Genomic DNA, 27,888 nt, shown 5'->3' with positions numbered 1-27,888 from the left:
AATCTAGAACTGTTCTAAAATTTAAGGTTTATTAGAAATCTAGGAAGTTGTTTACCCTTTGGCAGTAATTCCAAGAGCTAATATTTATATAGTGCATCAGTATCTTCACATTTATAGTTCCTCTTTTTGAGTTTCTCTTCTAGTTTCTAGTTAGGCGAGAAAATTACTTTTTTTGAACATTAAACTTACATCTAAGAAACCATACAGGAACTAGTACTACTGTTAACACAGAGAAATTGGGGTGGTAAAAAGCAAGGAATCTTGCACTGGCTGAGTTTTTCATGTTTATTCCTTAACCACCACAAAGGGCACATGACCAGCTTTGCCTTAGCCTGGGAGCAGCACCATGTCCCTGACAGACAGCTCCCCCCACCCCCACCCCCAGCTGATGGCCTAGAGGCAGGGAGAGAAGTCTGCTTTGCTCTCTACAGGACTCGTGCAGCAGTTGGTGTCTTTATCATGGGTGGAGAGCACTGGGAGGAGCAGCCTCCAGGTAGGCAGGTCCAGACAACTGTTAGAGGTGTGCCTAGTGTGCAGTGTCAGGCATCCAAGCAGAAGGAGGAGATAGGATATGAAGTGAGGGATTGAAGATGAGAAATTGGAAGTCCTCAGTGTTTAGGTGGTTAAACCTTGGATTTAAAGATGAGACTAGATCAAATCACTAGGAAATGAGGTAGAATGAAGAGAAGGGTCACAACTGAGTAAGAGGTGTCCAGCACTTAGTGTTCCTTGCAAAGGGAAGCCTGAGAAGTATTGGAGGCCACCTGGAGGGAATGCTGTGATGACTGCTAAGGCTCACAGCTGCCACCTGGTCCCCTTTCCGACCCCCAACCCCATTCTTGCCAAGTAGCCAGCAGCCAATGACTGACACAGGGGAGCAACAACTTGTTGCCCGAAGTGGGACCAGCTCTGGTACAGTTCACATGCTAGAGCCCTCTGTGGGCTCAGCCTGAGTAAGCTGGTCTTCAGCCGACACACACCCTGCCTTCCTGCTTTCCCCAGGCCTGTCCTGCTTCCCTTACTGCCTTTCTGCTGAGAGCACTCAGGAGAAACTACAATAAACCACTCAAGGGCACAAGAATCCCAGTCTCAGGCTCTGCTTCTAGGGAATCCACCTGAAGTCACCAAATAGGGTTATTGAGGAGCAAGGAAAGGCCCTTTAAGTGTAGCTCTGTAGTATAGTTTGAAATCAGGGCACATGATATCTCCAGCTTTGTTCTAGACTGTATTTTTAATGTAGCTATTCCAAGCATTTTATATATTATTTTAGTGGAAGATTTTGCTAACAGTAGATAAGGCTAGGAATGGTAATTCTGCATTCATATCAGGAGATTTAGTAGAGTTCTTTTTTCCAAACTCAGCCCTACCTAATAAACTCCATCCAAGAGGAAGATGTATTATTTTCCAATAAAAAGGTTTGGAAAACATCAGGAAGGAATGTGTGAGTTATGAGCTTCCTAGGAAGTCTCCTAGAGAAGCTGGGACTGAGAAAGTCATTCCCTATATGTTCAAAACCATTTAGAGGCACCATGGTCCCTGATCCCAGGTCTCTGGCTATAGACCTGTGTTTTCTGAATTCCTTTATTGTCTCTGTTTCCTTATTGGAGTTGCTTGCCAACAAATTGAACTGAATGAATGAATGAAGATTGGGTTTGTGAATATTTAAATGAGAAACAAAATGGATTACATGGAAATACTAAAATCTTCCTCAGATGTAGTCATTGTTGCAGAGGACTAAAGAGAAACTCCTCCAATTCAATGATAAAGAAAGGTAAACCAATGAAAGAGGGGCTAAGGATCTGAAAAGATATTTCCTCATAAAAGGTATATAAATGTCCAACAAGCACTTGAAAAGATGCTCAACATCATTAGCTGTCAAGAAAACACAAAATCAAAACCACTTCACGCCCACTAGGATGGCTGCAATCAAAAAGATAATAGCCAGTATTGGAAACACTGTGGAGAAATCAAAACCTTCATACATTGCTGCTGGGGATGTAAATTGGCACACCCACTTTGGGAAACAGTCTGGCAGTTCCTCAAAAAGTTAAACAGAATTTGACCCAGCAAGTCCACTCCTAGGCCTATACACAAGAAAATGAAAACATATGTACTTACGAAAACTTATACATAAATGTTCACAGCAGTATTATTTATAGTAACCAAAAGAGGCAAATAGTCAACTGAATGGATAAACAAAAATGGTATATCCATACAATGGAATATTATTTGGCTGTGTAAAGGAAGTACAGATATAGCTAATAACATAGGTAAACCTTGAAAACATTATGCTGGGTGGAAAAAGCCAGGCAAAAAAGGCCACATGTAGTGTGACTTCATTTATATTAAATGTCCAGACAGACAAATTCACAAGGACAGAAAGAAGATTAGTGATTGCTTAGGCCTGAGGAGAGTATTGGAGGTTTGGTGAAGATGTTCTAATATCTTACTGCTGAGAGAGAATAGTAATTAAATTCGACAGAAATATGGTTAATTGTCCTTTGGAAATAGTTCAGCTTAGAAATATTTGTGGAATACATACTATATGCTTGCTGCAGTGCTGGGCTCCAGGGACACAAAAGCAAAGAAGTTCCAGGCTGGTGAGGGACGAGACGTTGAGGGAGGCAGTGCAGGGTACGAACGCACACACCAGAACTGCAGAGAAGGTGCCTTTGTGATGGCGTGTCATGGAAGGTGTCACCACCAGTGTCAAGGGCAGAGCAGTATTCCAGGCTGAAGGAGCCAGGAAGCATGTGGTGGTGTGGATTTAAGGTACAGAATTACTTGGGGGGTGCAAGTGGCAGGAGGTGGGCCTGGAAAGACGGACTAACTTTCAAACTTTATCTTTTATCACAGAAGAGAAAATGATACATGTAAATACTACGCTGCACCAGGCTTAATGTTGTGAAAGTTTAGCTCACAGTTTCATAGCAGAGAGCCCTCCTTGACTAAATGTTCGCTATATACCTGGCGACACTGTCAGTCCTTCCTCCACCTACTCCTCGCAGCTCCACGAGGATGTGCTGTCATCACCCCCACTGGCATACTCAGGAAAGGGCCACTGAGCGGCCAGCAGGCTGCCTCGGTGATCCCGCGCCTGCACTCCCAGCACCGCCCCTCATGGGACTTCGTGCTGGTGGGCATCAGTCTGGAAAACCATTGTTCAAGGTGAATTCTTCCAGCCTCTATTTCAGGCTGCTTTTGGTTCATTAGAATGACGAAGTACTAAAATTAAACTGGCACTCATTTTATTCTTGTACAATTGAAGTTATTGCTGTTTCATTTAAGAAAATAATGGAATAAGAAGAACTGAGTGATATTAATCACTTACAGGGGTTTATTACTTGAGCTACTGGTATTTAGTGTTCAAATTGCATTCTTTATAAGTTGAGGGAAATATTTCCAAACATTGGTGATAGTGGTTGTTCACTGAGATAGTTTGCTATATATTCCTATAAAATATAATTATACTTATACCTCTCAAAACCATTTGAAGGGTTCCGACTTGAAAAGACAAACATCCTTGAGATGGGTTAACTGATTTTGTTCTCCTCAAAAGTAGTCCTAGGTATAGGAAGTGCAGCAGTTTATTTAGGGCATTAGATTACAGCCCAAATACGCTTTTAGCAGACATGCCCTGTGTTTTTTTTTTTTTTTATCAAGGTATCATTGATATACACTCTCATGAAGGTTTCACAAGAAAAACAATGTGGTTATTAATTCACCCTTATCGAATCCCCCCTCTATACCCCATTGCAGTCACTATCCATCAGTGTAGTAAGATGTCACAGAGTCCCTATTTGTCTCCTCTAAGCTATACTGTCTTCCCCATGACACCCCCCACACCATGTGCATCTCCCTCCCTCCCACTTGCCCTTGCCCACCCCTGCCCACCCCTCCCCTTTGGTAACCACTAGTCCCTTCTTGGAGTCTGTGAGTCTGCTGCTATTTTGTTCCTTCAATTTTGCTTCATTGTTTTACTCCACAAATGAGGAAAATCATTTGGTACTTGTCTTTCTCTGCCTGACTTACTTCACTGAGCATAATATTCTCCAGCTCCATCCATGTTGTTGCAAATGGTAGGATTTGTTTCTTTCTTATGGCTGAAGAATATTCCATTGTGTATATGTACCACGTCTTCTTTATCCATTCATCTACTGATGGACACTTAGGTTGCTTCCGTATCTTGGCTATTGTAAAAAGTGTTTCAGTAAACATAGGGCTGCATATATCTTTTTGAATCTGAGAAGTTGTTTTCTTTGAGTAAATTCCTAGAAGTGGAATTACTGGGTCAAATGGTATTGCTATTTGTAGATTTTTGAGGAACCTCCATATTGCTTTCCACAATGGTTGAACTAGCTTACATGGCCACCAGCAGTATAGGAGGATTCCCCTTTCTCCATATCCTCACCAACATTTGTTGTTCCTAGTCTTTTCTATGTTGGCCATCCTAACTGGTGTGAGGTGATATCTCATTGTGGTTTTAATTTGCATTTCCCTGATGATTAGCGATGTGAAGCATCTTTTCATGTGTCTGTTGGCCATCTGAATTTCTTCTTTGGACAAGTGTCTGTTCATATCCTCCACCCATTTTTTAATAGGGTTATTTGCTTTTTGGGTGTTGAGGCATGTGAGTTCTTTATATATTTTGGATGTTAACCCCTTGTTGGACATGTCATTTACAAATATATTCTCCCATAATGTAGGATGCCTTTTTTGTTCTGCTGATGGTGTCCTTTGCTATACAGAAGCTTTTTAGCATGATGTAGTCCCATTTGTTCACTTTTTATTTTGTTTCTCTTGCCAGAGGAGATGCGTTCAGGAAAAAGTTGCTCATGTTTATAGTCAAGAGATTTTTGCCTATATTTTCTTCTGAGAGTTTTATGATTTCATGACTTACATTCAGGTCTTTGATCCATTTTGAGTTTACTTTTATGTATGTGGTTAGACAATAATCCAGTTTCATTCTCTTCCATGTAGCTGTCCAGTTTTGCCAAGGCTGTCATTTCCCCATTGTATATCCACGGCTCCTTTATCATATATTAATTGACCATATATGCTTGGGTTTATATCTGGGCTCTCTAGTCTGTTCCATTGGTCTATGGGTCTGTTCTTGTGGCAGTACCAAATTGTCTTGATTACTGTGGCTTTGTAGTAGAGCTTGAAGTCAGGGAGCATAATCCTCTCCCCCCCTGCTTTATTCTTCCTTCTCAGGATTGCTTTGGCTATTTGGGGTCTTTTGTGGTTCCATATGAATTTTAGAACTATTTGCTCAGTTCATTGAAGAATGCTGTTGGTATTTTGATAGGGATTGCATTGAATCTGTAGATTGCTTTAGACAGGATTGCCATTTTGACAATATTAATTCTTCCTATCCATGAGCACGGGATGTGTTTACATCTACTGGAATCTTCTTTAATTTCTCTCATAAGTGTCTTGTAGTTTTTAGAGTATAGGTCTTTCACTTCCTTGGTTAGGTTTACTCCTAGGTATTTTATTCTTTTTGATGCAACTATGAATGGAATTGTTTTCCTGACTTCTGTTTCTGCTAGTTCATCATTAGTGTATAGGAAAGTAACAGATTTCTGTGTATTAATTTTGTATCCTGCAACGTTGCTGAATTCAGATATTAGATCTAGTAGTTTTGGAGTGGATTCTTTAGGGTTTTTTATGTACAATATCATGTCATCTGTAAACAGTGATAATTTAACTTCTTCTTTACCAATCTGGATGCCTTTTATTTCTTTGTGTTGTCTGATTGCCATGGCTAGGACCTCCAGAAGTATGTTGAATAGAAGTGGGGAGAGTGGGCATCCTTGTCTTGTTCCCAATCTTAAAGGAAAAGTTTTCAGCTTCTTGCTGTTAAATATGATGTTGGCTGTGTGTTTGTCGTATATGGCCTTTATTATGTTGAGGTACTTGCCCTCTATACCCATTTTGTTGAGAGTTTTTATCATGAATGGATGTTGAATTTTGTCGAATGCTTTTTCAACATCTCTGGAGATGATCAAGTGGTTTTTGTCCTTCTTTTTGTTGATGTGGTGGATGATGTTGATGGATTTTTGAATGTTGTACCATCCTTGCATCCCTGAGATGAATCCTACTTGATCATGATGGATGATCTTTTTGATTGATTTTTGAATTTGGTTTGCTAATATTTTGTTGAGTATTTTTGCATTTTTGTTTATCAGGAATGTTGGTCTGTAATTTTCTTTTTTTGTGGTGTCTTTGCCTGGGTTTGGTATTAGAGTGATGCTGGCCTCATAGAATGAGTTTGGGAGTATTTCTTCCTCTTCTACTTTTTGGAAAACTTCAAGGAGGACGGGTATTAGGTCTTCACGAAATGTTTCTCAGCGGTGAAGCCATCTGGTCCAGGGATTTTGTTCTTAGGTAGTTTTTTTATTACCAATTAAGTCTTGTTGCTGGTAATTGGTCTATTCAGATTTTCTGTTTCTTTCCTGGGTCAGCCTTGTAAGGTTGTATTTTTCTAGAAAGTTGTCCATTTCTTCTAGGTTATCCAGTTTGTTGGCATAGAATTTTTCATAAAATTCTCTCATAATTCTTTGTATTTCTGTGGTGTCCTTTCTCATTTCTGATTCTCTTTATGTGTGTATGCTCTTTTTTTTTTCTTAATAAGTCTGGCTAGGGCGTTATCTATTTTGTTTATTTTCTCGAAGAACCAGCTCCTGCTTTCATTGATTCTTTGTATTGTGTTATTCCTCTTGGTTTTATGTATTTATGCTCTAATCTTTATTATGTCCCTCCTTCTACTGACTTTGGGCCTCATTTCTTCTTCTTTTTCTATTCCATTAATTGTGTTTAGACTGTTCATGTGGGATTGTTCTTCTTTGCTGAGGTACACTTGTATTTCAATATGTTTCCCTCTTAGCACGGCCTTTGCTGCATACCACAGATTTTCTGGTGTTGAATTATTATTGTCATTTGTCTCCATATATTGTTTGATCTCTGTTTTTTTAAATTTTTATTTTATATGCAATTTTTAAAAAATTTTATTTTGTTATCATTAATCTACAATTACATGAAGAACATTATGTTTACTAGGCTCTCACCTATACCAAGTCCCCCCCACAAACCCCATTACAGTCACTGTCCATCAGCATAGTAAGATGTTGTAGAATCACTACTTGTCTTCTCTTTGTTGCAAAGCCCTCCCCTTTCCCCCACCCCCCACATTATACATGCTAATCATACTACCCCCTTTTTTCCCCCCCCCCATCCCTCTCTACCCACCCATTCTCCCCAGTCTCTTTCCCTTTGGTAACTGTTAGTCCAGTCTTGGGTTCTGTGATTCTGCTGCTGTTTTGTTCCTTCAGTTTTTCTTTTGTTCTTATACTCCACAGATGAGTGAAATCATTTGGTATTTGTCTTTCTCTGCATAGCTTATTTCACTGAGCATAATACCCTCTAACTTCATCCATGTTGTTGCAAATGGTAGGATTTGTTTTCTTCTTATGGCTGAATACTATTCCATTGTGTATATGTACCACATCTTCTTTATCCATTCATCTACTGATGGACACTTAGGTTGCTTCCATTTCTTGGCTATTGTAAATTGTGCAGCGATAAACATAGGGGTGCATCTGTCTTTTTCAAACTGGGCTGCTGCATCCTTAGGGTAAATGCCTAGAAGTGGAATTCCTGGGTCAAATGGTAAGTCTATTTTGAGCATTTTGAGGAATCTCCATACTGCTTTCCACAATGGTTGAACTAATTTACATTCCCACCAGCAGTGTAGGAGGTTCCCCTTTCTCCACAACCTCACCAACATTTGTTGTTGTTTGTCTTTTGGATGGTGGCCATCCTTACTGGTGTGAGGTGATATCTCATTGTGGTTTTAATTTGCATTTCTCTGATGACTAGCACTGTGGAGCATCTTTTCATGTGTCTGTTGGCCATCTGAATTTCTTCTTTGGAGAACTGTCTGTTCAGCTCCTCTGCCCATTTTTTAATCGGATTATTTGCTTTTTGTTTGTTGAGGTGTGTGAGCTCTTTATATATTGTGGATGTCAAGCCTTTATTGGATCTGTCATTTACGAATATATTCTCCCATACTGTAGGGTACCTTTTTGTTCTATTGATGGTGTCCTTTGCTGTACAGAAGCTTTTCAGCTTGATATAGTCCCACTTGTTCATTTTTGCTTTTGTTTCCCTTGCCTGGGGAGATAAGTTCATGAAGAGGTTGCTCATGTTTATGTCCAACAGATTTTTGCCTATGTTTTTTTTCTAAGAGTTTTATGGTTTCATGACTTACATTCAGGTTTTTGATCCATTTCTAATTTACTTTTCTGTACGGGGTTAGACAGTGATCCAGTTTCATTCTCTTACATGTAGCTGTCCAGTTTTGCCAGCACCATCTGTTGAAGAGACTGTCATTTCCCCATTGTATGTCCATGGCTCCTTTATCCAATATTAATTGACCATGTATGTTTGGGTTAATGTCTGGAGTCTCTAATCTGTTCCACTGGTCTGTGGCTCTGTTCTTGTGCCAGTACCAAATTGTCTTGATTACTATGGCTTTGTAGTAGAGCTTGAAGTTGGGGAGCGAGATCCCCCCACTTTATTCTTCCTTCTCAGGATTGCTTTGGCTATTCGGGTCTTTGGTGGTTCCCAAATGAATTTTTGAACTATTTGTTCCAGTTCATTGAAGAATGTTGTTGGTATTTTGATAGGGATTGCACTGAATTTGTATAGATTGCTTTAGGCAGGATGGCCATTTTGACAATATTAATTCTTCCTAGCCAAGAGCATGGGATGAGTTTCTATTTGTTAGTGTCCTCTTTTATTTCTCTTAAGAGTGTCTTATAGTTTTCAGGTATAGGTCTTTCACTTCTTTGGTTAGGTTTATTCCTAGGTATTTTATTCTTTTTTATGCAATTGTGAATGGAATTGTTTTCCTGATTTCTCTTTCTATTGGCTCATTGTTAGTGTAGAGGAAAGCCACAGATTTCTGTGTGTTAATTTTGTATCCTACAACTTTACTGTATTCCGATATCAGTTCTAGTAGTTTTGGAGTGGAGTCTTTAGGGTTTTTTATGTACAATATCATGTCATCTGGAAATAGTGACAGTTTAACTTCTTCTTTACCAATCTGGATTCCTTGTATTTCTTTGTTTTGTCTAATTGTCATGGCTAGGACCTCCAGTACTATGTTAAATAACAGTGGGGAGAGTGGGCATCCCTGTCTAGTTCCCGATCTCAGAGGAAAAGCTTTCAGCCTCTGGCTGTTCAGTATGATGTTGGCTGTGGGTTTATCATATACCGCCTTTATTATGTTGAGGTACTTGCCCTCTATACCCATTTTGCTGAGAGGTTTTATCATGAATGGATGTGGAATTTTGTTGAATGCTTTTTCAGCATCTATGGAGATGATCATGTGGTTTTTGTCTTTCTTTTTGTTGATGTGGTGGATGATGTTGATGGATTTTCGAATGTTGTACCATCCTTGCATCCCTGGGATGAATCCTACTTGGTTGTGGTGTATATCCTTTTGATATATTTTTGAATTTGGTTTGCTAATATTTTATTGAGTATTTTTGCATCTACATTCATCAGGGATATTGGTCTGTAATTTTCTTTTTTGGTGGGGTCTTGCCTGGTTTGGTATTAGGGTGATGTTGGCTTCATAGAATGAGTTTGGGAGTATTCCCTCCTCTTCTGTTTTTTGGAAAACTTTAAGGAGAATGGGTATTATATCTTCTCTGTATGTCTAATAAAATTCTGAGGTAAATCCATCTGTCCCGGGTGTTTTTTTCTTGGGTAGTTTTTTGAATACCGCTTCAATTTCTTTGCTGGTAATTGGTTTGTTTAGATTTTGTGTTTCTTCCTTGGTCAGTCTTGGAAGGTTGTATTTTTCTAGGAAGTTGTCCATTTCTTCTAGGTTTTCCAGCTTCTTAGCATATAGGTTTTCATAGTAGACTCTAATAATTCTTTGTATTTCTGTTGGGTCCGTCGTGATGTTTCCTTTCTCATTTCTGATTCTGTTGATGTGTGTTGGTTCTCTTTTTCTCTTAATAAGTCTGGCTAGAGGCTTATCTATTTTGTTTATTTTCTCCAAGAACCAGCTCTTGGTTTCATTGATTTTTTTTCTATTGTTTTATTCTCCTCAATTTTGTTTATCTCTTCTCTGATCTTTATTATGTCCCTCTTTCTGCTGCCTTTAGGCCTCATTTGTTCTTCTTTTTACAATTTTGATAACTGTTACGTTAGACTGTTCATTTGGGTTTGTTCTTCCTTGTTTAAATATGCTTGGATTGCTATATAGTTTCCTCTTAAGACTGCTTTCGCTGCGTCCCACAGAAGTTGGGTCTTTGTGTTGTTGTTGTCATTTATTTCCATATATTGCTGGATCTCCATTTTAATTTGGTCATTGATCCATTGACTATTTAGAAGCATGTTGTTAAGCCTTCATGTGTTTGTGAGCCTTTTTGCTTTCTTTGTACAATTTATTTCTAGTTTTACACCTTTGTCATCTGAAAAGTTAGTTGGTAGAATTTCTATCTTTTTGAATTTACTGAGGCTCTTTTTGTGGCCTAGTGTGTGGTCTATTCTGGAGAATGTTCCATGTGCACTTGAGAAGAATGTGTATCCTGTTGCTTTTGGTTGTAGAGTTCTATAGATGTCTATTAGGTCCATCTGTTCTAGTGTGTTGTTCAGTGCCTCTGTGTCCTTACTTATTTTCTGTCTGGTGGATCTGTCCTTTGGAGTGAATGGTGTGTTGAAGTCTCCTAAAATGAATGCATTGCAGTATATTTCCTCCTTTAGTTCTGTTAGTATTTGTTTCACATATGCTGGTGCTCCTGTGTTGGGTGCATATATATTTATAACAGTTATATCCTCTTGTTGGACTGAGCCCTTTATCATTATGTAATGTCCTTCTTTATCTCTTGTTACTTTCTTTGTTTTGAGGTCTATTTTGTCTGATACTGCAACACCTGCTTTTTTCTCCCTATTGTTTGCATGAAATATCTTTTTCCATCCCTTGACTTTTAGTCTGTGCATGTCTTTGGGTTTGAGGTGAGTCTCTTGTAAGCAGCACATAGATGGGTCTTGTTTTTTTATCCATTCTATACTCTATGTCTTTTGATTGGTGCATTCAGTCCATTTACATTTAGGGTGATTATCGATAAGTATGTACTTACTGCCATTTCAGGCTTTAGATTCATGGTTACCAAAGGTTCCAGATTACTTTCCTTACTATCTAAGAGTCTAACTTAACTCACTTAGTATGCTGTTACAAACACAATCTAAAGGTTCTTTTCTATTTCTCCTCCTTTTTCTTCCTCCTTCATTCTTTATGTATTAGGTATCAAATTCTGTACTTTTTGTCTATATCTTGATTGACTTTGGGGATAGTCAATTTAATTTTGCATTTGCCTTGCAATCAGGTGCTCCACCCTCCCTACTGTGATTTTACTACCTTTGGTGACAGCTATCCAACCCGAGGAACACTTCCATCTATAGCAGTCCCTCCAAAATAGACTGCAGAGATGGTTTGTGGGAGGTAAACTCTCTCAGCTTTTGCTTATCTGGAAATTGTTTAATCCCTCCTTCAAGTTTAAATGATAATCTTGCCAGCTAAAGTAATCTTGGTTCCAGGCCCTTCTGCTTCATGGCATTTAATAAATCATGCCACTCCCTTCTGGCCTGCAAGGTTTCTGCTGAGAAGTCTGATGTTAGTCTGATGGGCTTTCCTTTGTATGTTATCTTATTTGTGCCTCTGGCTGCTTTTAACAGCCTGTCCTTATCCTTGATCTTTCCATTTTAATTACTATGTGTCTTGCTGTTGTCTTCCTTGGGTCCCTTGTGGAGGGGGATCTGTGGATCTCCATGGCCTGAGAGACTATCTCCTTCCCCAGATTGGGGAACTTTTCAGCAACTACCTCCTCAAAGACACTTTCTATCCCTTTCTCTCTCTCTTCTTCTTCTGGTATCCCTATAATGCGAATATTGTTCCGCTTGGATTGGTCACACAGTTCTCTAAATATTCTTTCATTTTTAGAGATCCTTTTTTCTCTCTGTGCCTCAGCTTCTTTGTATTCCTCTTCTCTAGTTTCTATTTCATTTATTGTCTCCTCCACTGTATCCAACCTGCTTTTAATACCCTCCATCGTGTTCTTTAACGATTGGATCTCTGACCTGAATTCATTCCTGAGTTCTTGGATGTCTTTCTGTACCTCTATTAGGATGTTGATTATTTTTATTTTGAACTCCCTTTCAGGAAGAGTCACGAGGTCCATATCATTTAAATCTTTCTCGGGAGTTGTATTAACAATTTTACTCTGGACAAGGTTCCTTTGGTGTTTCATGTTTGTATATGGTGCTCTCTAGTGTCCAGAAGCTCTATTCCGGAGCTGCTGAGCCCCTGAAGCAATGTCGGGGGTTGCAGGCGAGCGCTACTGATGCCTGGGGGTAGGAAAGAGCTGTTCCCCGCCTCCTGGCTGCTGTGCCTGTCTCCACTGCCTGAGCCAGTGGGCCGGTCACAGAGGTATAAGTTTTTGTCCCAGAGCAGCCAGATATGGATCCCTGCTTTCCACAAGCAGCCGGAATCCCAGTCTCCCCAGGAACTCTGCCTGTATTAACTTTCCAACCCAGTAGTCACGCGAGTCTCATGAAAGCACCATGAAATGTAGGTTTGTGCTCCCAGTGCAGTTCTCCGGAGCTAGGTATTCAGCAGTCCCAAGCCTTCTACTCCCTCCCTGCTCCGTTTCTCTTCCTACCGCCGGTGAGCTGGGGTGGGGGAGGGGCTCAAGTCCCGCAGAGCCACAGCTCTGGTACATTGTCCGGTTCTCTGAGGTCTGCTCTTTTCTCCAGGTGTGTGCAGTCTGACCCATCCTCTTTCCTGTTGCTCTCTCAGGATCAGTTGCACCAATTAAATTTTCTAATTGTATCCAGTTTTAGGAGGAAGCCTCTGTCTCTCCTCTCACCCTGCCATCTTTTTTGATCTCTGTTTTTATTTCATCATTGATCTGTTGATTGTTTAGGAGCATGTTAGTAAGCCTCCTTGTGTTTGTGGGATTTTTTATTTTCTTTGTGTAATTTATTTATTTCTAATTTCATACCTTTGTTATGTGGGAAGCTGGTTGGTACAATTTCAATCTTTTTGAATTTACTGAAGCCCTTTTTGTGGCCTAGTGTATAATCTATTCTTGAAAATGTTCCATGTGCACTTGAGAAGATTGTGTATCCTGTTGCTTTTGGATGGAATGTTTTGTGGATGTCCATTAGGTCCATCTGTTGTAATACATTGTTCAGTGCCTCTGTCTCTTTACTCATTTTCTGTCTGGTTGATCTGTCCTTTGGAGTGAGTGGTGTGTTGAAGTCTCCTAAAATGAATGTATTGCATTCTATTTCCCCCTTTAATTCTGTTAGTATTTGTGGGGGCATAGATATTTATAATGGTTATATCCTTTTGTTGGACTGACCCCTGTATCATTATGTAATGTCCTTCTTTATCTCTTGTTACTTTCTTTGTTTTGAAGTCTATTTTGTCCGAAACAAGTACTGCAACTCCTGCTTTTTTCTCCCTATTAGTTGCATGAGATTTTTTTCCATCTCTTCACTTTCAGTTTGTGTATATCTTTGGGTTTGAAGTGAGTCTCTTGTAGGCAGCATATAGATGGGTCTTGTTTTTTTATCCATTCAGTGATTTTGTGTCTTTTGAAAGGTATATTCAGACCATCTACATTTAGGGTGATTATTGATACGTATGTACTTACTGCCATTGCAGGCTTTAGATTTGTTGTTACCAAAGGTTCAAGGGTAATTCCCTTGCTATCTAACAGTCTAATTTAACTCACTTAGTGTGCTATTACAAACACAACCTAAATGTTCTTTTTTCTTTTTCCTCCTTTTTCTTCCCCCTCCATTCTTTATATATTAGGTATCATATTCTGTACTGTTTGTCTATCCCTTGATTGACTTTGGCAGTAGTTGATTTGATGCATCTGCTTAGTAATTAATTGTTTTACTTTGTCTGTGGTTTTATTTCCCCTGGTGACAGCTATTCAGCCTTAGGAATACTTCCATCTATAGGAGACCCTATATGGACTGTAGAGGTGGTTTGTGGGAGGTAAATTTTCTCAGCTTTTGCTTATCTGAAAATTGTTTAATCCGTCCTTCAGATTTAAATGATAAACCTTGCCATGTAGAGTATTCTTGGTTCAAGGCCCTTCTGTTTCACTGCATTAAATATATCATGCCACTCCCTTCTGGCCTATAAGGTTTCTGTTGAGAAGTCTGATGATAGCCTGATGGGTTTTCCTTTGTATGTGATCTTTTTTCTCTCTCTAGCTGCTTTTAACAGTCTGTCCTTATCCTTGATCTTTGCCTTTTTAATTATTATGTCTTGGTGTTGTCTTCCTTGGTTCCTGTGTGTTGGGAGATCTGTGCACCTCCATGGCCTGAGAGACTATCTCATTCCCCAGATTGGGGAAGTTTTCAGCAATTACCTCCTCAAAGACACTTTCTATCCCTTTTTTTTTCTTGTTCTTCTTCTGGTTCCGCTATTATGTGAATATTGTTCTGTTTGTATTGGTCACACAGTTCTCTCAATATTCTTTAATTCCTTAAGAGCCTTTTTTCTCTCTGTGCCTCAGCTTCCTTGTATTCCTCTTCTCTAATTTCTATTCCATTTACCATGTCTTCTACTACATCTAATCTGCTTTTAAGTCCCTCCATTGTATGTTTCATTTCAGATATGGAATTTCTTAATGATTGAATCCCTGTCCTAAATTCATCCCTGAGTTCTTTAATATTTTTCTGTATCTCCATGAGCATGTTTATGATTTTTATTTTGAAATCTCTTTCAGGAAGACTGGTGAGTTCAGTTTCACTTAGGCCTTTTTCTGGTGTTTGTGAGATTCTAGTTTGAACCAGATTCCTTTGATGTTTCATATTTGTATTTGGCGCCCTCTAGTGCCCAGAAGCTCCAGTCTTTGGAGCTGTTCAGCCCCTGGAGTGATGTCACGGATCTCAGGGGGAGCAGCGCTGTTGCCTGGGGGGAGGAAAGAGCTGTTTTCTGCTTCCCGGTGCAGTGCCTGTCTCCACTGTCAGAACCAGTGGGCTGAGCAACAGGTGTAAGCCTCTGTGGTTTGCATCTGTAGCTGCCATAGGTGGGGCCTCCCTCTGGCTGGCCTGACACCAGGGCAGGGACTGCTGATTTGCGAGCCAGTTCCAAGGCGCAGCAGGCTGTGTATCACAGTGGGGGGCCTCTTGGCTGAGTTGCCAACCAGGGGGATGAAGCGCCCCTGAAGCTTGTGAAAGTTCCCAACCTGATGGGCAGAGTGCGCCCAGACAACCTTGTCCACCTACCCCTTCTCCCGAGTAGCAATCTTTGTTCAATCCCTGCCCCTTCAGCAGCCCTCTCGGTGCTAGGAAGCCTCTCAGACTCCCCACCTTTTCTTTGTCCCAGGGCAGCTGGGTGTGGTTCCCTTTCCTTCACAAATGGCTGTAATCTCAGTCTCTCCAAATGTTCTGCTTGTCACAGCTTTCCAACCCCACTAATCTGCAGAGCACCATGCAATGTAGGTTCATGCTCCCACAGCAGATCTCCAGGACTGGGTGTTCAGCTGGATCAAGGCTTTGGTACGTTACCCTGTTTTGTGAGGTCTGCTCTGTTCTCCAGGTGTATGCAGTCTGGTGCAGACTTCTTTCCTGTTGCTCTTTTAGGATTAGCTGTTTTAACTATATTTTTGTATTACATGTGGTTTTGGGAGGAATTCTCTGTCTCACCTCTCATGCCGCCATCTTTAATCTCTCTCAAGCTATCTGTCCTGTATTTTTTAGTGTAAATTTCACTGCCTTTAATAGTCCTCAATAAATATTTATTGACAATTACTAAAAATGATAATATCTTACATTGGAGAAGGTATCAGGCTGATTTTTTAAAAATAATCAAAGACATTAGTCAGAAGTTAGTTCATCCTCTGTCTTTTTAGTGGAAGAGAATATCCTACAGCCAACACCCTAAGTGCTGGCGTTCTTTTGTGTCCAGAGTAAACAGGAGCCCCATTTTACTTTAAAGGGGGAGGGAAGCTCTGTCTTAGAATGCCTGGGCAGACGCTTAGCATCCTGCCACATGATCTGGGTCTGAGAACCCAGCTGGGCACCCCCACTACCCCCTTTGGTAATTCCTCAACAACCTGGTATGTCCTAGCATTGCTGAAGAAACCTGAAGGATTTGGTGAGCCTGAAATAAGCTGCTGGGAGAGATAAGGTGGGCAGCTATGAATATAGATGAGAGAGGAAATGAGAATACTAATCTAGGGAAACAGCGCTAGCAGTTTAACTATAAACCAGGAATCATTGGAAAGAGTTCTTTCTCTAATTTAAGGGAGCTACCCCCTTATTCAGTTATGTGGGTTAGAACTGACAGCAAAACTGTCTGAATGGGGACTACGTTTCCATGTGCTGCTGTATCTCTACGATCAAGAATTTCAAAAAGGTGAAATTGAGTCTGCGAATTTTGTTTACCCAACCATTACTACTGTGTTACCATACGTCCAAGAAATCCTTAACATTAGAAATAACGTTAATTTTTGCTCTTGTGTGTGTGTGTCATGCCTTGACTATTCAGGCTGTTTTCATGAAGCAAAGGGGCTTTGTTATTGTTGTTAACCAAATATGCAGCCATACATGGCAGTGGATGTTAAAGGCAAAAGTATAGAAAATGTAACTGACCTCTATTCTCTGAAACATGACAGCTTGTCATCAAATATTTTATAAGGAAGGCCATAGTAGATGAATGGCCACCGTGTTAACTTAAGGAAATACTTCAAAATCTGATCATCATGAAAATCATGGTCTGGTTGTATCCCGTTCTATGGCATCCACTCTGTACATTACTGATTGTGTGTCTCCGGAGGCCAAGTTGTAGCAGTGTGCACATTCGTGGATTGCAGTGTCCAGGTCAAGTCACTACTGGATCTGAAAGAAGCTTATGAAGTTGGCTTTTATGGGCCACTTAGAAATTTTAAATTTTATGACATATCCCATGTCATTTAAAGACTTGTGTTAATTTTGCTATTTTGTATTAGATCAGTCATTTAAATAAGAGATTAAAAAAAAATAAATCTGAAGTTGTTCCCCCTTGTCCACGTCTGTTGAGGCACCTCCTGTGTGTGTCCACCACTCTGTGACTGTACATGGGGCACTGAGTTACGCTGCTCAGTGAGTGAACTGAACCCAGGGACAAAGCTGCCATAATCTCTACCCTCAGTACCAAGAGTTTACGTCAGGCAGGCAGGCAGTATTGACTGTTGTTAAAATGTATTTGGACATTGTTTTATTATAGTTCAAGGTATAATTGAATAAGGATCATAAGTTCTTCATGTTTGGTATAATACAGTTAAGGTTACATTGTCAGTGTTCAAAGATGAGCGTGCCTCTGTCCCTTTCCCCAAGTGGTACAGCTCACTGGGGACCAGAGCACATGAACCAGTAGTTACAGTGGGTGGCGTACGTGCCACTTGTGCAGAGCTGTGCTCGGCTGCATTGTTGACATTCACATCCCTGGAGGTGGGCTTTGGCGGGGGGGCTGGCAACTAGGTGAGATTGGTCTAGTGATTGCCAGGTTGCAAAAGATGGCAACCTCATAGCTCTCTTTGATTTTTGCAGGTTTTTTTTTAAAAAGCTACAGTATGCTTATATTTTAAGTGGGTAATAATTTCCTCTTAGAAAATGTGAGGATTTTATTATGCATCTTGCAACAAGTACTGATTCCCATACCACCATATGGCAGACCAAGGCTGGGGTTTTCTCTTGGCTCTCTGGAGTCCTGAAAACAGACTTACAGACCTAAAATCAGTTGTGCCCATGGTACAGCTTTGAGAGGTGATGGGGTTTCTGTGTTGGTGCAGTCCTTGTTTGATTGATCCATATTTCCTCTGGGATAAATCCTAAACAATTTAGATATTTCAACTGTGTATTTTTTTCTCAAATTGGTCATGTTTAGATCCTGAACTATTCAAAACTAAAATAGTGCAGAAAAGATAGAAAATTTCACTTTGGAAGTAAATTAAATTAAATAGGCCCTACCCTTTCCTATTTCTGTAGTTAATATATAATACTCTGATATAAATGCACAATTAGTTTGTGAAAATCATTTCCCCACAACGTTGGACTGTCAGATGGGAGATCACGGCACTTGTGAGAGGCAGGGCTTGGTCCAGGTGGGCTCTGGGCCCTCCCTGTTTTTATAGTCATGAACATTTTCATGCCATAGTTTATTGTTTGCTTGGGTGTCCGCTGTTTGTCAGGAAGCTGTGTCTTGGGGGTCTGGTTCCTGTGACGCTGCCATGCGTGGGCTGTGCCCTATCCCTTGTGCTAACCCGTATCTGCCCCAGTCATTCCCTTGGACCATGCCTTCTATTTAGTTCTGAAGTCCCATCTCTTCACAGACGTAATCCTGGCCCACTGGTTCACTCCCTGTGGTGAATATCCTCTTGGTTGTTTCATAGGTTGTGCTGGTGAGGTGGAATGAGCCATACCAGAAGCTGGCCACATGCGACGCAGACGGAGGGATATTTGTATGGATTCAGTATGAAGGGAGGTGGTCTGTGGAACTGGTCAACGACCGTGGGGCTCAGGTAAGTGGGTGGGAACCCCTTCCAGAAAGATCGCTGGAGAGCGAGCCTGCAGCCCATGATTCCCAGCCCCTGAAGGCTCTCCAGAAATGCGTGCAGGAGAACGACAAAGCTGTACTCCTGCTTTTTTTTGCTCTTGACTGTCTCACTTGATGAGAAGAGAAAGATCATAATTCCTTCTCTTCAACTGTGCTGCTGTTGTGAGAACTCGCCGAGTTTTAAGTTTTAATTAAATCTGTGATATTATTTTTTACTATTCAGTGTGTGATTTCATGTTAAATTTGGATTTTCTGAAGTGCTTACAGCACATGCTTCTTGCTCCCTTTGAAAAGGTATTTCCCTGTGTTGGAGCCTCCATAGTTCTCTCCAGGGAGCCCCACACGACTGTGCTCACAGCCTGCTCACCAAGCTGAGTCTTTAACACTCTCTTCTATCAGGTTTCAATTAGCGTGGCCACCTGTTGTCATCCGCCAGCTCTTCCTTTCTAACACAAATTTGTCTCTGTTCTGAGGGAAACCATTGCTTCAGGGACTCCCTGCTGAGCTGTGCTATTTTAAAACCGCTCCGTAGATTCTTCTGGTTCTGCACAGCCCTAGCTCTCCCTAGCTCTCCCTCCCATGGGAGGGTAGGCTGTGTGGAGCTGCTCTTCTCTGGCACCTAAGGACACACGTCCCATCCTAGGCATTTGACAGAACTATGGCCTCAGAACCAAGTCCTCAGGGAACCTTTATCGATGAGGGTTTTCTTAGGCTGTTTAAACTCTCCACAGATGGTTTCCTGTGACTGCCTTTCTATACATTTCTAAGGAAATGGATTCTCAACCTCTTTTCTCCCATCTGTTGCTTAAATAAGCTACAAGCTCCCCAAGTTTGAAAGATATAGACCAGTGAAGAGGCATAAAAGTGCAAGGAATGAAGATATTATTAGCAGCTACTCTTAGGCTGAGGATCTTTGCAAGATGTTATCACAGAAGACAAACTTACCTCTGGGTAAAAACAGAACATTCTCTTTTTGTGAACTGGTTTGTTTTAGGGTAAATGGAATCATTCTGACTGACTTGGAAAAGGCCTTGTCAGTTTCCTGTATACATGAGGGAGGAAGGAAGAGGCACAGTGGGCCCCCCGATACTAACTAGCCTTCTTGAAATAGAGCCAGAGTTGTGGGAATCTCCATGACCATGTAAGTTCATGTCGTCTGGAGGGCAGCCACTGTGGCCTAAGTCTGAGTGCTGGAGTCAGACTACATGGCCAACAGTCACCTTCTGAGACTTCTTAGCAAGAGACACCTAGCTGCTGGGCACCCCACCTTCTGCATCTGTAACATAGGGATTGTAATGGTACCTGCCCCAGAGGATCACGAGGGGCGATTAAGTAAGATTAGACATGGGAAGTGCTTATAACACAGTGTGCCCGGGATAGCTTTCAGCACATATTGTTAAGAGTATCGTTAATATCGTATGGTACTGCCTTGGGGTATTGCCTTGGGGCCCCTGCCACAGGTACGGGAGTGCCCGCCCTTAAACCGTAGCCATAATGTCATCACCGAAGACCAGCTCTGGCCTTGAGGCAGCAGCTTGTCACAGCTTTCTGTAGACACTTACCTGAATTCTCCCAAGTGTTCCTAAAATGCCATAATTCTCCCGACCCCCAAGTGTGAACGTTTTTCCCTAGAAGGGCCCAGTGATCAGGTGAGACATGTCTTCAGACTTCGGGTGACAGGAGGTCTTTGAATCATTACTCAGAGAAGACAGCAAAGATGAGTTAGGACAGAAGCCTATCAAGTGCCTGGCTTTTTCACGTGTTAGCTCTCAGTCTCCGTGGGATCCCTATTCAGAAGGTGTTTTTATTCTCAGTTAATGGAAGGAAAAAACCCACATCAGGAAGTAGTTGCAGAAGGAAGTTTGTGAATGGTAAAACCAGAATTTGACCCAGGTTTGAGTCCAGAATGCTAAATTTGTCACACCATCTTGTTCCCAGTCAACAAACTTTTCTCTTAGAACAGAAACGCGTGTATTCCTGGCATGTCCACAGAGCTCAGCCTTCGCTGCTGCTAGAGAGCGCCGCCCTGTCTCCACCCTGCTTGCTCCAGAGTGCAGCCCCTCCTGGGAGTGAGCTTCTGTCTCCTCCGCAGAGCAGCTGTGTGGTGTCCGCCACCACTGTGGCCCTCAGCTTTTCTTTTCTTTGAGAGTTTGGCACAAAAAAGCATGTTAGAAACAAAAAAGGAAGAGAACTTAAGACACAGAGGTGAAGGAGCTCACTTACATGGACCAGAGAGTGCCTGGAAGCACCTAGAATCTCCCACATGCCTGTGCCTGTCAGGTTTACCAAAGTGGTAGCTCTTTCTTGTTACCTGATGCAGAATTTTTTATAATTTTGCAGTTTGGAACTCTGATTCTGCAAACCTTGGAACCCACTGAGCAGCTGTCATTATTAAACACTTTTTTGGGGGAAATATTTATCTATTTTATTACGGTATCATTGATATACACTCTCATGAAGGTTTCACAAGAAAAACAATGTGGTTATTAACATTCACCCTTATTATCGAGTACCCCCCCCCCGCATACCCCACTGCAGCCACTGCCCATCAGTGTAGTAAGATGCCACAGAGTCCCTATTTGTCTTCTCTGAGCTACACTGTCTTCCCCGTGACCCCACGCACACCATGTGCACCAATCATGGTACCCCGCAATTCCTTTCTCTCCCACCCCCCCATCCCCTCTACCCCTCCCCTTTGGTAACCACCAGTCCCTTCTTGGACTTTGTGAGTCTGCTGCTGTTTTGTTGGTTTGGTTGCTCTTAATTGTGTCAGACACAGATACCGTGTGAGTAAGGAAAGCATGTGCCCTGGTGATAGTGTCTCCCTCGTTGAAGGAGGGGTGGCTTTGTGCACCTGAAACGGTGTCTGGTGGGAGGAGGGAGAGTTGTGTGGCTTAGAGGAGGAACATCCTGGAAATCTCAGAGAAAAATAATACCATTTAGAAGAAATGATGGGTGATCCTTGTTATATAGCCTACCTTTCATTGTCACAAAGTAATCAAAACATTCGGCAGTAGCTAAGTGATGCTTTAACAGTTTCTTTTTCAGGAAATGATTATGAGTCCTCTATTTCAAAAGTGAGTCTGGAACAGTGCATGCATTATTTTATAGTATGGTTACCAAGGACGGCTGTGCCAGACACAGGCACGGGACAGTGTGAAGATAAGGTGCTGTGGTCAGGGGGCCATTCGGGCTGCCACTCAGCTTGTTAATCCACATCTGGGAACACTCTCAGTGACACAGGAGCACAGCAGCCCTCTGCAACTGAAAGGCAGTGAGACCAAGGGGCCTTGTTGCTTGTTTTCTTTACAGCATTGGGTACTTAGTTCCCCTGTTTTTGTTTTTCCAACTGTGAAAACATGTTCTTACCACTCCATCCTGACCTAATCTAGTAAGTTCTGTTGCTTCTTGCAGACATCCCATATTACATTTTTGTGACTGTATGATTGGTGGTGTTGCTGAGAAGCTTCTTGGCGCTGGCTATATGCTTTAGCCCTCTAGTAAGATGTTTTTCCTTTTGGTACAAATCTTTTCCAAGATAAATGAGTTAGAATGCATGTAAATCAGTAGCATTCTCTTTGCAAAATGAAAGGACTTATAAATTTTGTTGCAGAATTAATGTGTTGTCTCTAAAAAATGGTTTAAGTTCCTGAGTAAAACTGGATATTATAAATGGTTGAAGCATGCGGTCAGTAAACTGAGGGGCTGAGTTTACCTAAGCAAACAATTATTTTCAGTAACCTCAGACCAGCTGTTCAACAGCTCTCTCACAAATCTGTGCTATTGTCATGATGGGGACATGTGATCACTCAGCATAAACCCATAACCTCTGCTGGGAAAAAAGAAAAAAGTTCCTATCTTTTTGGTATTTGCTTATTTTATTATATTATACTATCTGAAATCTGGTATATATTCAGTAATGTCAAATTTTAAAGTTTGAACATTTCCAAATATAAGCAACTAAAGCAATTTTATGAATGAAAAATTAGGCATAACTATTAATGAAGTAGAAATTACAAGGTAATCAAAGGTAATTAAAAGATGCCTTGGTGATTCACTGGTGGGGGTGAGGAAGAATAGTTTTCTTTAATTGGGGTATAGTGACATATAACATTACATTCACGTATACAATATAATGATTCAATATTGCATATATTGTGAAATGATCACCATAGCAAATCTAGTTAATTTCTGAGGAATAGTTTTTTAGTGGTGCTGAAATAACTAAATATCTGTGTGTGTGTGTGTGTGTATATATAAAAGAAAAAAGAACCTTGATTAATTCATGCCCTCCACAAAAAGTAATTCTAAATGAATCAGGGACATAGATGTATAAACTAAATTTCTTCTAGAAGCTTTGGGTTAGGTAAAGATCCTTCGATTAGACAAAAAACATGAGCCATGAAAGAAAGGAAATTGATATTGGCCTTCTCAAAATTTAAAACTTCTACTCTTTGAATGATAACATTAAGAAAATGAAAAGGCAAGCCACAGAATGGAAGAAATCATTTGCAGGTTACATATCTGATAAAGGATTAGAATCTGATGAAAATTAGAATTTTTGCATCACAATAAGAAGGTAAAAAACTCATAATATATGTGTATGCATATATATATATATCTATATGTATGTATATGAATAAATGAATGTGAATGGATATATGAAAAGATACAAATGGCAAGGGATATGAACAGACATATCCTAAAATGTACAGATATACATGAAATGATGCTCAACATATTAGTCATTAGGGAAATACACACTAAAAGTACAATGTCATACCAGTACATACCTATTAGAATAGCTAAAATAAAAGAGACTGACAAGACCAGCATTGGTGAGGTATGGACCTACTAGTTCTCTCATACCCTGCTGATGGGAGTTACTACTTTGGAAAACAGTTTGGTAATTTCTTATGCAATTGGGAACTAAGTACCCAATGCTGTAAAGAAAATAAGCTTACCATATGACACAGTAATTAATTCCATTCATAGGTATTTACTCACGAGAAATGAAACCATGTGTCTACAGAAAGTCCTGCATGTGAATGTTCATAGTAATTTCAGAATAGCCAAATATTCAAACAACCCAAATGCCCAGCAATTTGGGTAGATAAAAAAATTGTGGTATATTTATGCAATGGAATCTTACTCACCTATGAAAAGGAACGAACTACTGATATACATAAGAATGTAGAGTACTTTCAAAACCATTATACTAAGTAAAAACAGCCATAACAGAAGTGAACACACTATATGGTCTCTTCCTGTGGAATTCTAGAATAAGAAACTAGTGATTGAAATTAGATTGCTGTTTGCCTCAGACCAAGGGTAAAGGTATGGGATTGACTTTATTTTGTTGTATGTAAATTATACCCCAATGAAGTTGATTTTTCAAAGTATAATAAATGCTATGAATAACTAATTATCAACAATTTTGAAAACTTACATGAACTGGACAAATTCCTAAAAAAATAATTTAATAGAACTGACTGAAAAAGAAATAAAAAGCTTGAAAGCTTGACTGGTACTAAAACTATTAAGTAAATTGAAACAATGGCTAAAAATCTTACCACAAAATTCAGATCCATATGGTTTTACAGATATGTTATACCAAACTTCCAAGTAACAGGTCATCTCAGTTTATGCACATTCTTCCAGGCAGTAGAAAAAGAAGGACTGCTCTCCAGCTCATCCCAAGAGAGCAACATTAACCCTGGTAAAGACAAAGACATTATACAAAAGGAAATCAATAAGTTTGTTTCATTCAAGAGTACAGATGTAGAAATTCTAAATATATTAGCAAATTGATTTTAACTGTGTGTATAAAAAGTAGTACTTCACTTCCAAGTTGGGTCTCTTCTAGGTGTGCAAGTATTGTATAATAATGGGAAATCCATAGAAGTAATTCACTGCAATAATTAAAAGAGAAAGAGTATGTGGTCATTTGAATAAATGCAGTAAATGCATTTGATAAAAATCAACACCTGCGTATAAGTAATGTTTTCCAGTTAATTTTTTTTTCACTTTGTCTGAGGGAATATTGTTAGCAGGACTGAGAAAGATATATCATCAGAAGCTGAGAGCTTTATTACTTTGATAAGTGACCCAGAGTCACTGATGGAGAATCCATTACTCACTGGAAGCGGGATGCCATAGAACTGCGGCTAAAAGCAAGAATGCTAGAGCCATACAACCCTGGATCATCCTTGGCTCTGTCACTCCCAGCTCTGTGTGACCAAGGATAAGTTACTTTTCCTGTCCGACTAATGATTGGCTCCTTTTCTCTGTGTGTGTCTCAAAGGTGAGTGATTTCACATGGAGCCACGATGGAACACAAGCGCTTATTTCATATCGAGATGGGTTTGTCCTGGTTGGCTCTGTCAGTGGGCAGAGACATTGGTCATCTGAGATCAACTTGGAAAGTCAGATCACATGTGGCATATGGACTCCCGATGACCAACAGGTAAAGCCTCTTGAATATAGGTGTGTAATATCAAAACCTTGTAAGCTAAGGAGGATATGAGTTAAGTCCTATCCCGTGGGAATGAAGTGGTGAGGGAGGGAGGGTGGTGGTTCAGAAACCTCAAAGGTGGGACATGCCTTTGGTTCTGCTGTAGCTTGCATGTCCTGGATTGCAGTTCAGAATAAACCTGTTTTTGCTGGTAAAAAAAAAAAAAAGAATCACTGAGGTAAAGAGCAATGAACTTGTCCAGGTAAAATGTTTTAAATATTTTAAATGAACCATAAACTGGAGAAATACTTCTCACCAAAGTGGTGAACATTGAGATAACATTTGAGTTACGAAAATATTCACACAAATTTGCTTTTTTTAAGCCTACATAAATAGCTGATTGATAAGTGGATTTTGGACATAAATAATAATTCACAAAAAGAAGTTCACTTAGTAATCATGTGATGGAAAAGTATGCATTCTCAGAGAGAAATGAAAAATAGCATAGTGAGATGAAGTTTTACTTATTAGCAAAAAAATAGCAATAAAATTATACAAATAATTTACTGATTAACTTTGAGAGTTCAATCAAATAACCTTTCTCATTCTTTGCTGGTAATAATGTATGTTAGACCTTTGGGGAAGCAGTTTGGCAAAGTCCTAATAATTATCATCCACTTTGACCTGGTAATGTACTTTTGGAATCTATCTAAAATAAACAAAAGGGAAGAAAATAAAAGTTATACTCATTAAAGCATTATTTGTAATAGTAAAAATATGACAACAGCCTATTTGTCTGAAACTAGAATGGTTAAGTAAACTGTGGTATAACCACTATTGGACTATAGTTACCAGTTGTGCTTGTGAAGATGTAATAATCTGGAAGAGCTCTTATGATACAATGTCAAGGGAAAAAATCAGGATACAAAATGGTATGTGTGATATGATTACCACATCATAAAACAACCAAAAGAAACTCACCCACATAAGTGGGTGTAAATGAACCAAAATGCCGTGATAGGTTGTTATTTTGTGGTGATGAGTCTCTCTGGGTCATTTTCCAAAACTTAATTTCAAAATTTTCTTTAGTGTTCCTGTTTTACTTTCATGACAAAATAATGCATAATAACATGATAAAATTATGTATTAATAATTCATTTTTTAAATATAAGGGTTGACTAGTTAGAACTTTTGTAAAATACAGAGCTTGTGTTTTCCAGTATAGCAGAACCCATAAAATACCAGGACATTTTCCCACCAGAGATTTCAGTTCACTGTTGTAAAAGCAAGCATCTTAATTTGGCACCCCAACTCCTACTTTGGGATCTTTATCTTATCTTTTTTTTTTTTTTCACTGAATTGCTTCCCTCTAGGCGGTATATGTTCCATGTTACCATTTTTTTCAAGTAAAAGTAGCCAATATTTTTTCTCTCTCTTCTTCAAATTAGTGTTATGAGACTTAGAACGTGTCAACTGCAGGCTTCTGCCCTCGCCCTCCCGCTAAGGCTTCTGATGATCCACCTGCAGCTGCGTGTATTGTTCTGAAGCATTTAGACTTGTTCATGATTACAGCTTGTTTTTGTAGTTTTTCTGTCCCTACATCCTGTGTAAGGTGGCCTGCTGCAGCCACTGAGTGACCTCATACAGGCTCTAGGCTCCCCGCATCAGGCTCCTGCTCTGTGACAAGGGGTGTGAATCCGTTCCTGCCTAGTGCCCGTGGCTTTTGTAATGACCACGTGAAGGCACAGATGGGAAGGCACTTACACATACGCAAGCAGCAGTCTTGGCTTCCTATTCTTCCTTCGCCTACAGTGATGGGACCGGTGAGGCACATATCAGTCCACCAGCTGGTTCCCCAACAGACTGCACAGCTAGAGTATGACAGGCATAGGACACAGAATTGCTGGGGACACAGGGAGTAAAGCTCAGTGCTTGCCTTTGACGGGCTGGGGGCTGGGCGGAGGCAGCCCTGCAAGCACCCTGTGCTGCATCGCAGTCCAGTTGCTGCCATGGCAGCCAGCATGTGTCGAAGGCATGCCACAGTGGAGATGGGCTGTGGCTTCAAAGCGGGGGTGAGATGCTTGGACTTGGCTCTGTGGACCCATTGGCAGGACCGAGAGCAGCACTGGCAGGTGGTTGGGCTTCCAGCCCCCAGCCTCTATCCCGAGGAGTGCTTTTACTACATCTGAATTTAGGGCTACAGGGTAGGATTTTGTTCAAGGACAGTGCTTCACTGCCTTTACAAAATGATTGTAGACACTGAAGCCATGAGGATCTTGGAAGATCTTCACAGAGAGAAGAAATGGGTGGAGACTTGTTGGTCATGTTGAGAGATGTGAAAATACAATATTCCTTCTTTTCTCTGTTTCTGTCATTCTTTCCTATCTTTTGTTTGGTTTGAAAACTTAAAGAAAAGAGAATGTGAAGACAGCCTAATGTTTGTAGTGTATGCCCTGAGATGTTTAAAGCAGTGCCTCCTCTGTCTCAGCATGTGGCCTTTGAGAGGCCAGCTGCGTGTCCCCTCCTCACAGAGAGCCTCAGGCCCTTAATGCAGAGGGAACTGGCCTCCAGGATGAAACCACCTCTTCCTATCTTGAGACAGTTCTGGTCATAATAGGACTTCAGGCTGCTTCCTGTTACTTTAAAAAAATACAAGCAGTACTGTTTTACAAGCAGTAAGTTTGGAGACCAACTATTTTTCCTATTTGTCATGTTTTCTTCATTTTAGGGTGGTGATTTCTATATCCTTTTGGGGATTGTAGACTACTTTGAATATCAGGTGGAAATCAGGAAC

The 27,888-nt window shown here is 40.4% G+C and overlaps 1 protein-coding gene across 4 annotated transcripts in view; it reads left to right on the top strand.

Moving 5' to 3' along the window:
* TULP4 (TUB like protein 4) overlaps positions 1-27,888 on the top strand; it is a 251,074-nt gene that overhangs the window by 152,681 nt on the left and 70,505 nt on the right. For all 4 annotated transcript variants that reach the window (XM_036886749.2, XM_036886750.2, XM_057489071.1 and 1 more), the window contains 2 exons: positions 18,477-18,605; positions 24,945-25,106. In XM_036886749.2, the coding sequence (XP_036742644.1) occupies positions 18,477-18,605; positions 24,945-25,106 (291 nt within the window). The remainder of the gene's footprint in view (positions 1-18,476; positions 18,606-24,944; positions 25,107-27,888) is intronic.

The sequence above is a fragment of the Manis pentadactyla genome, chromosome 12 (assembly GCF_030020395.1).
Source record: "Manis pentadactyla isolate mManPen7 chromosome 12, mManPen7.hap1, whole genome shotgun sequence".
Taxonomy (NCBI): Eukaryota; Metazoa; Chordata; class Mammalia; order Pholidota; family Manidae; genus Manis; species Manis pentadactyla.
Note: the sequence above shows the minus strand (reverse complement) of the source record. Positions and strands in the feature narration are given on the sequence as shown.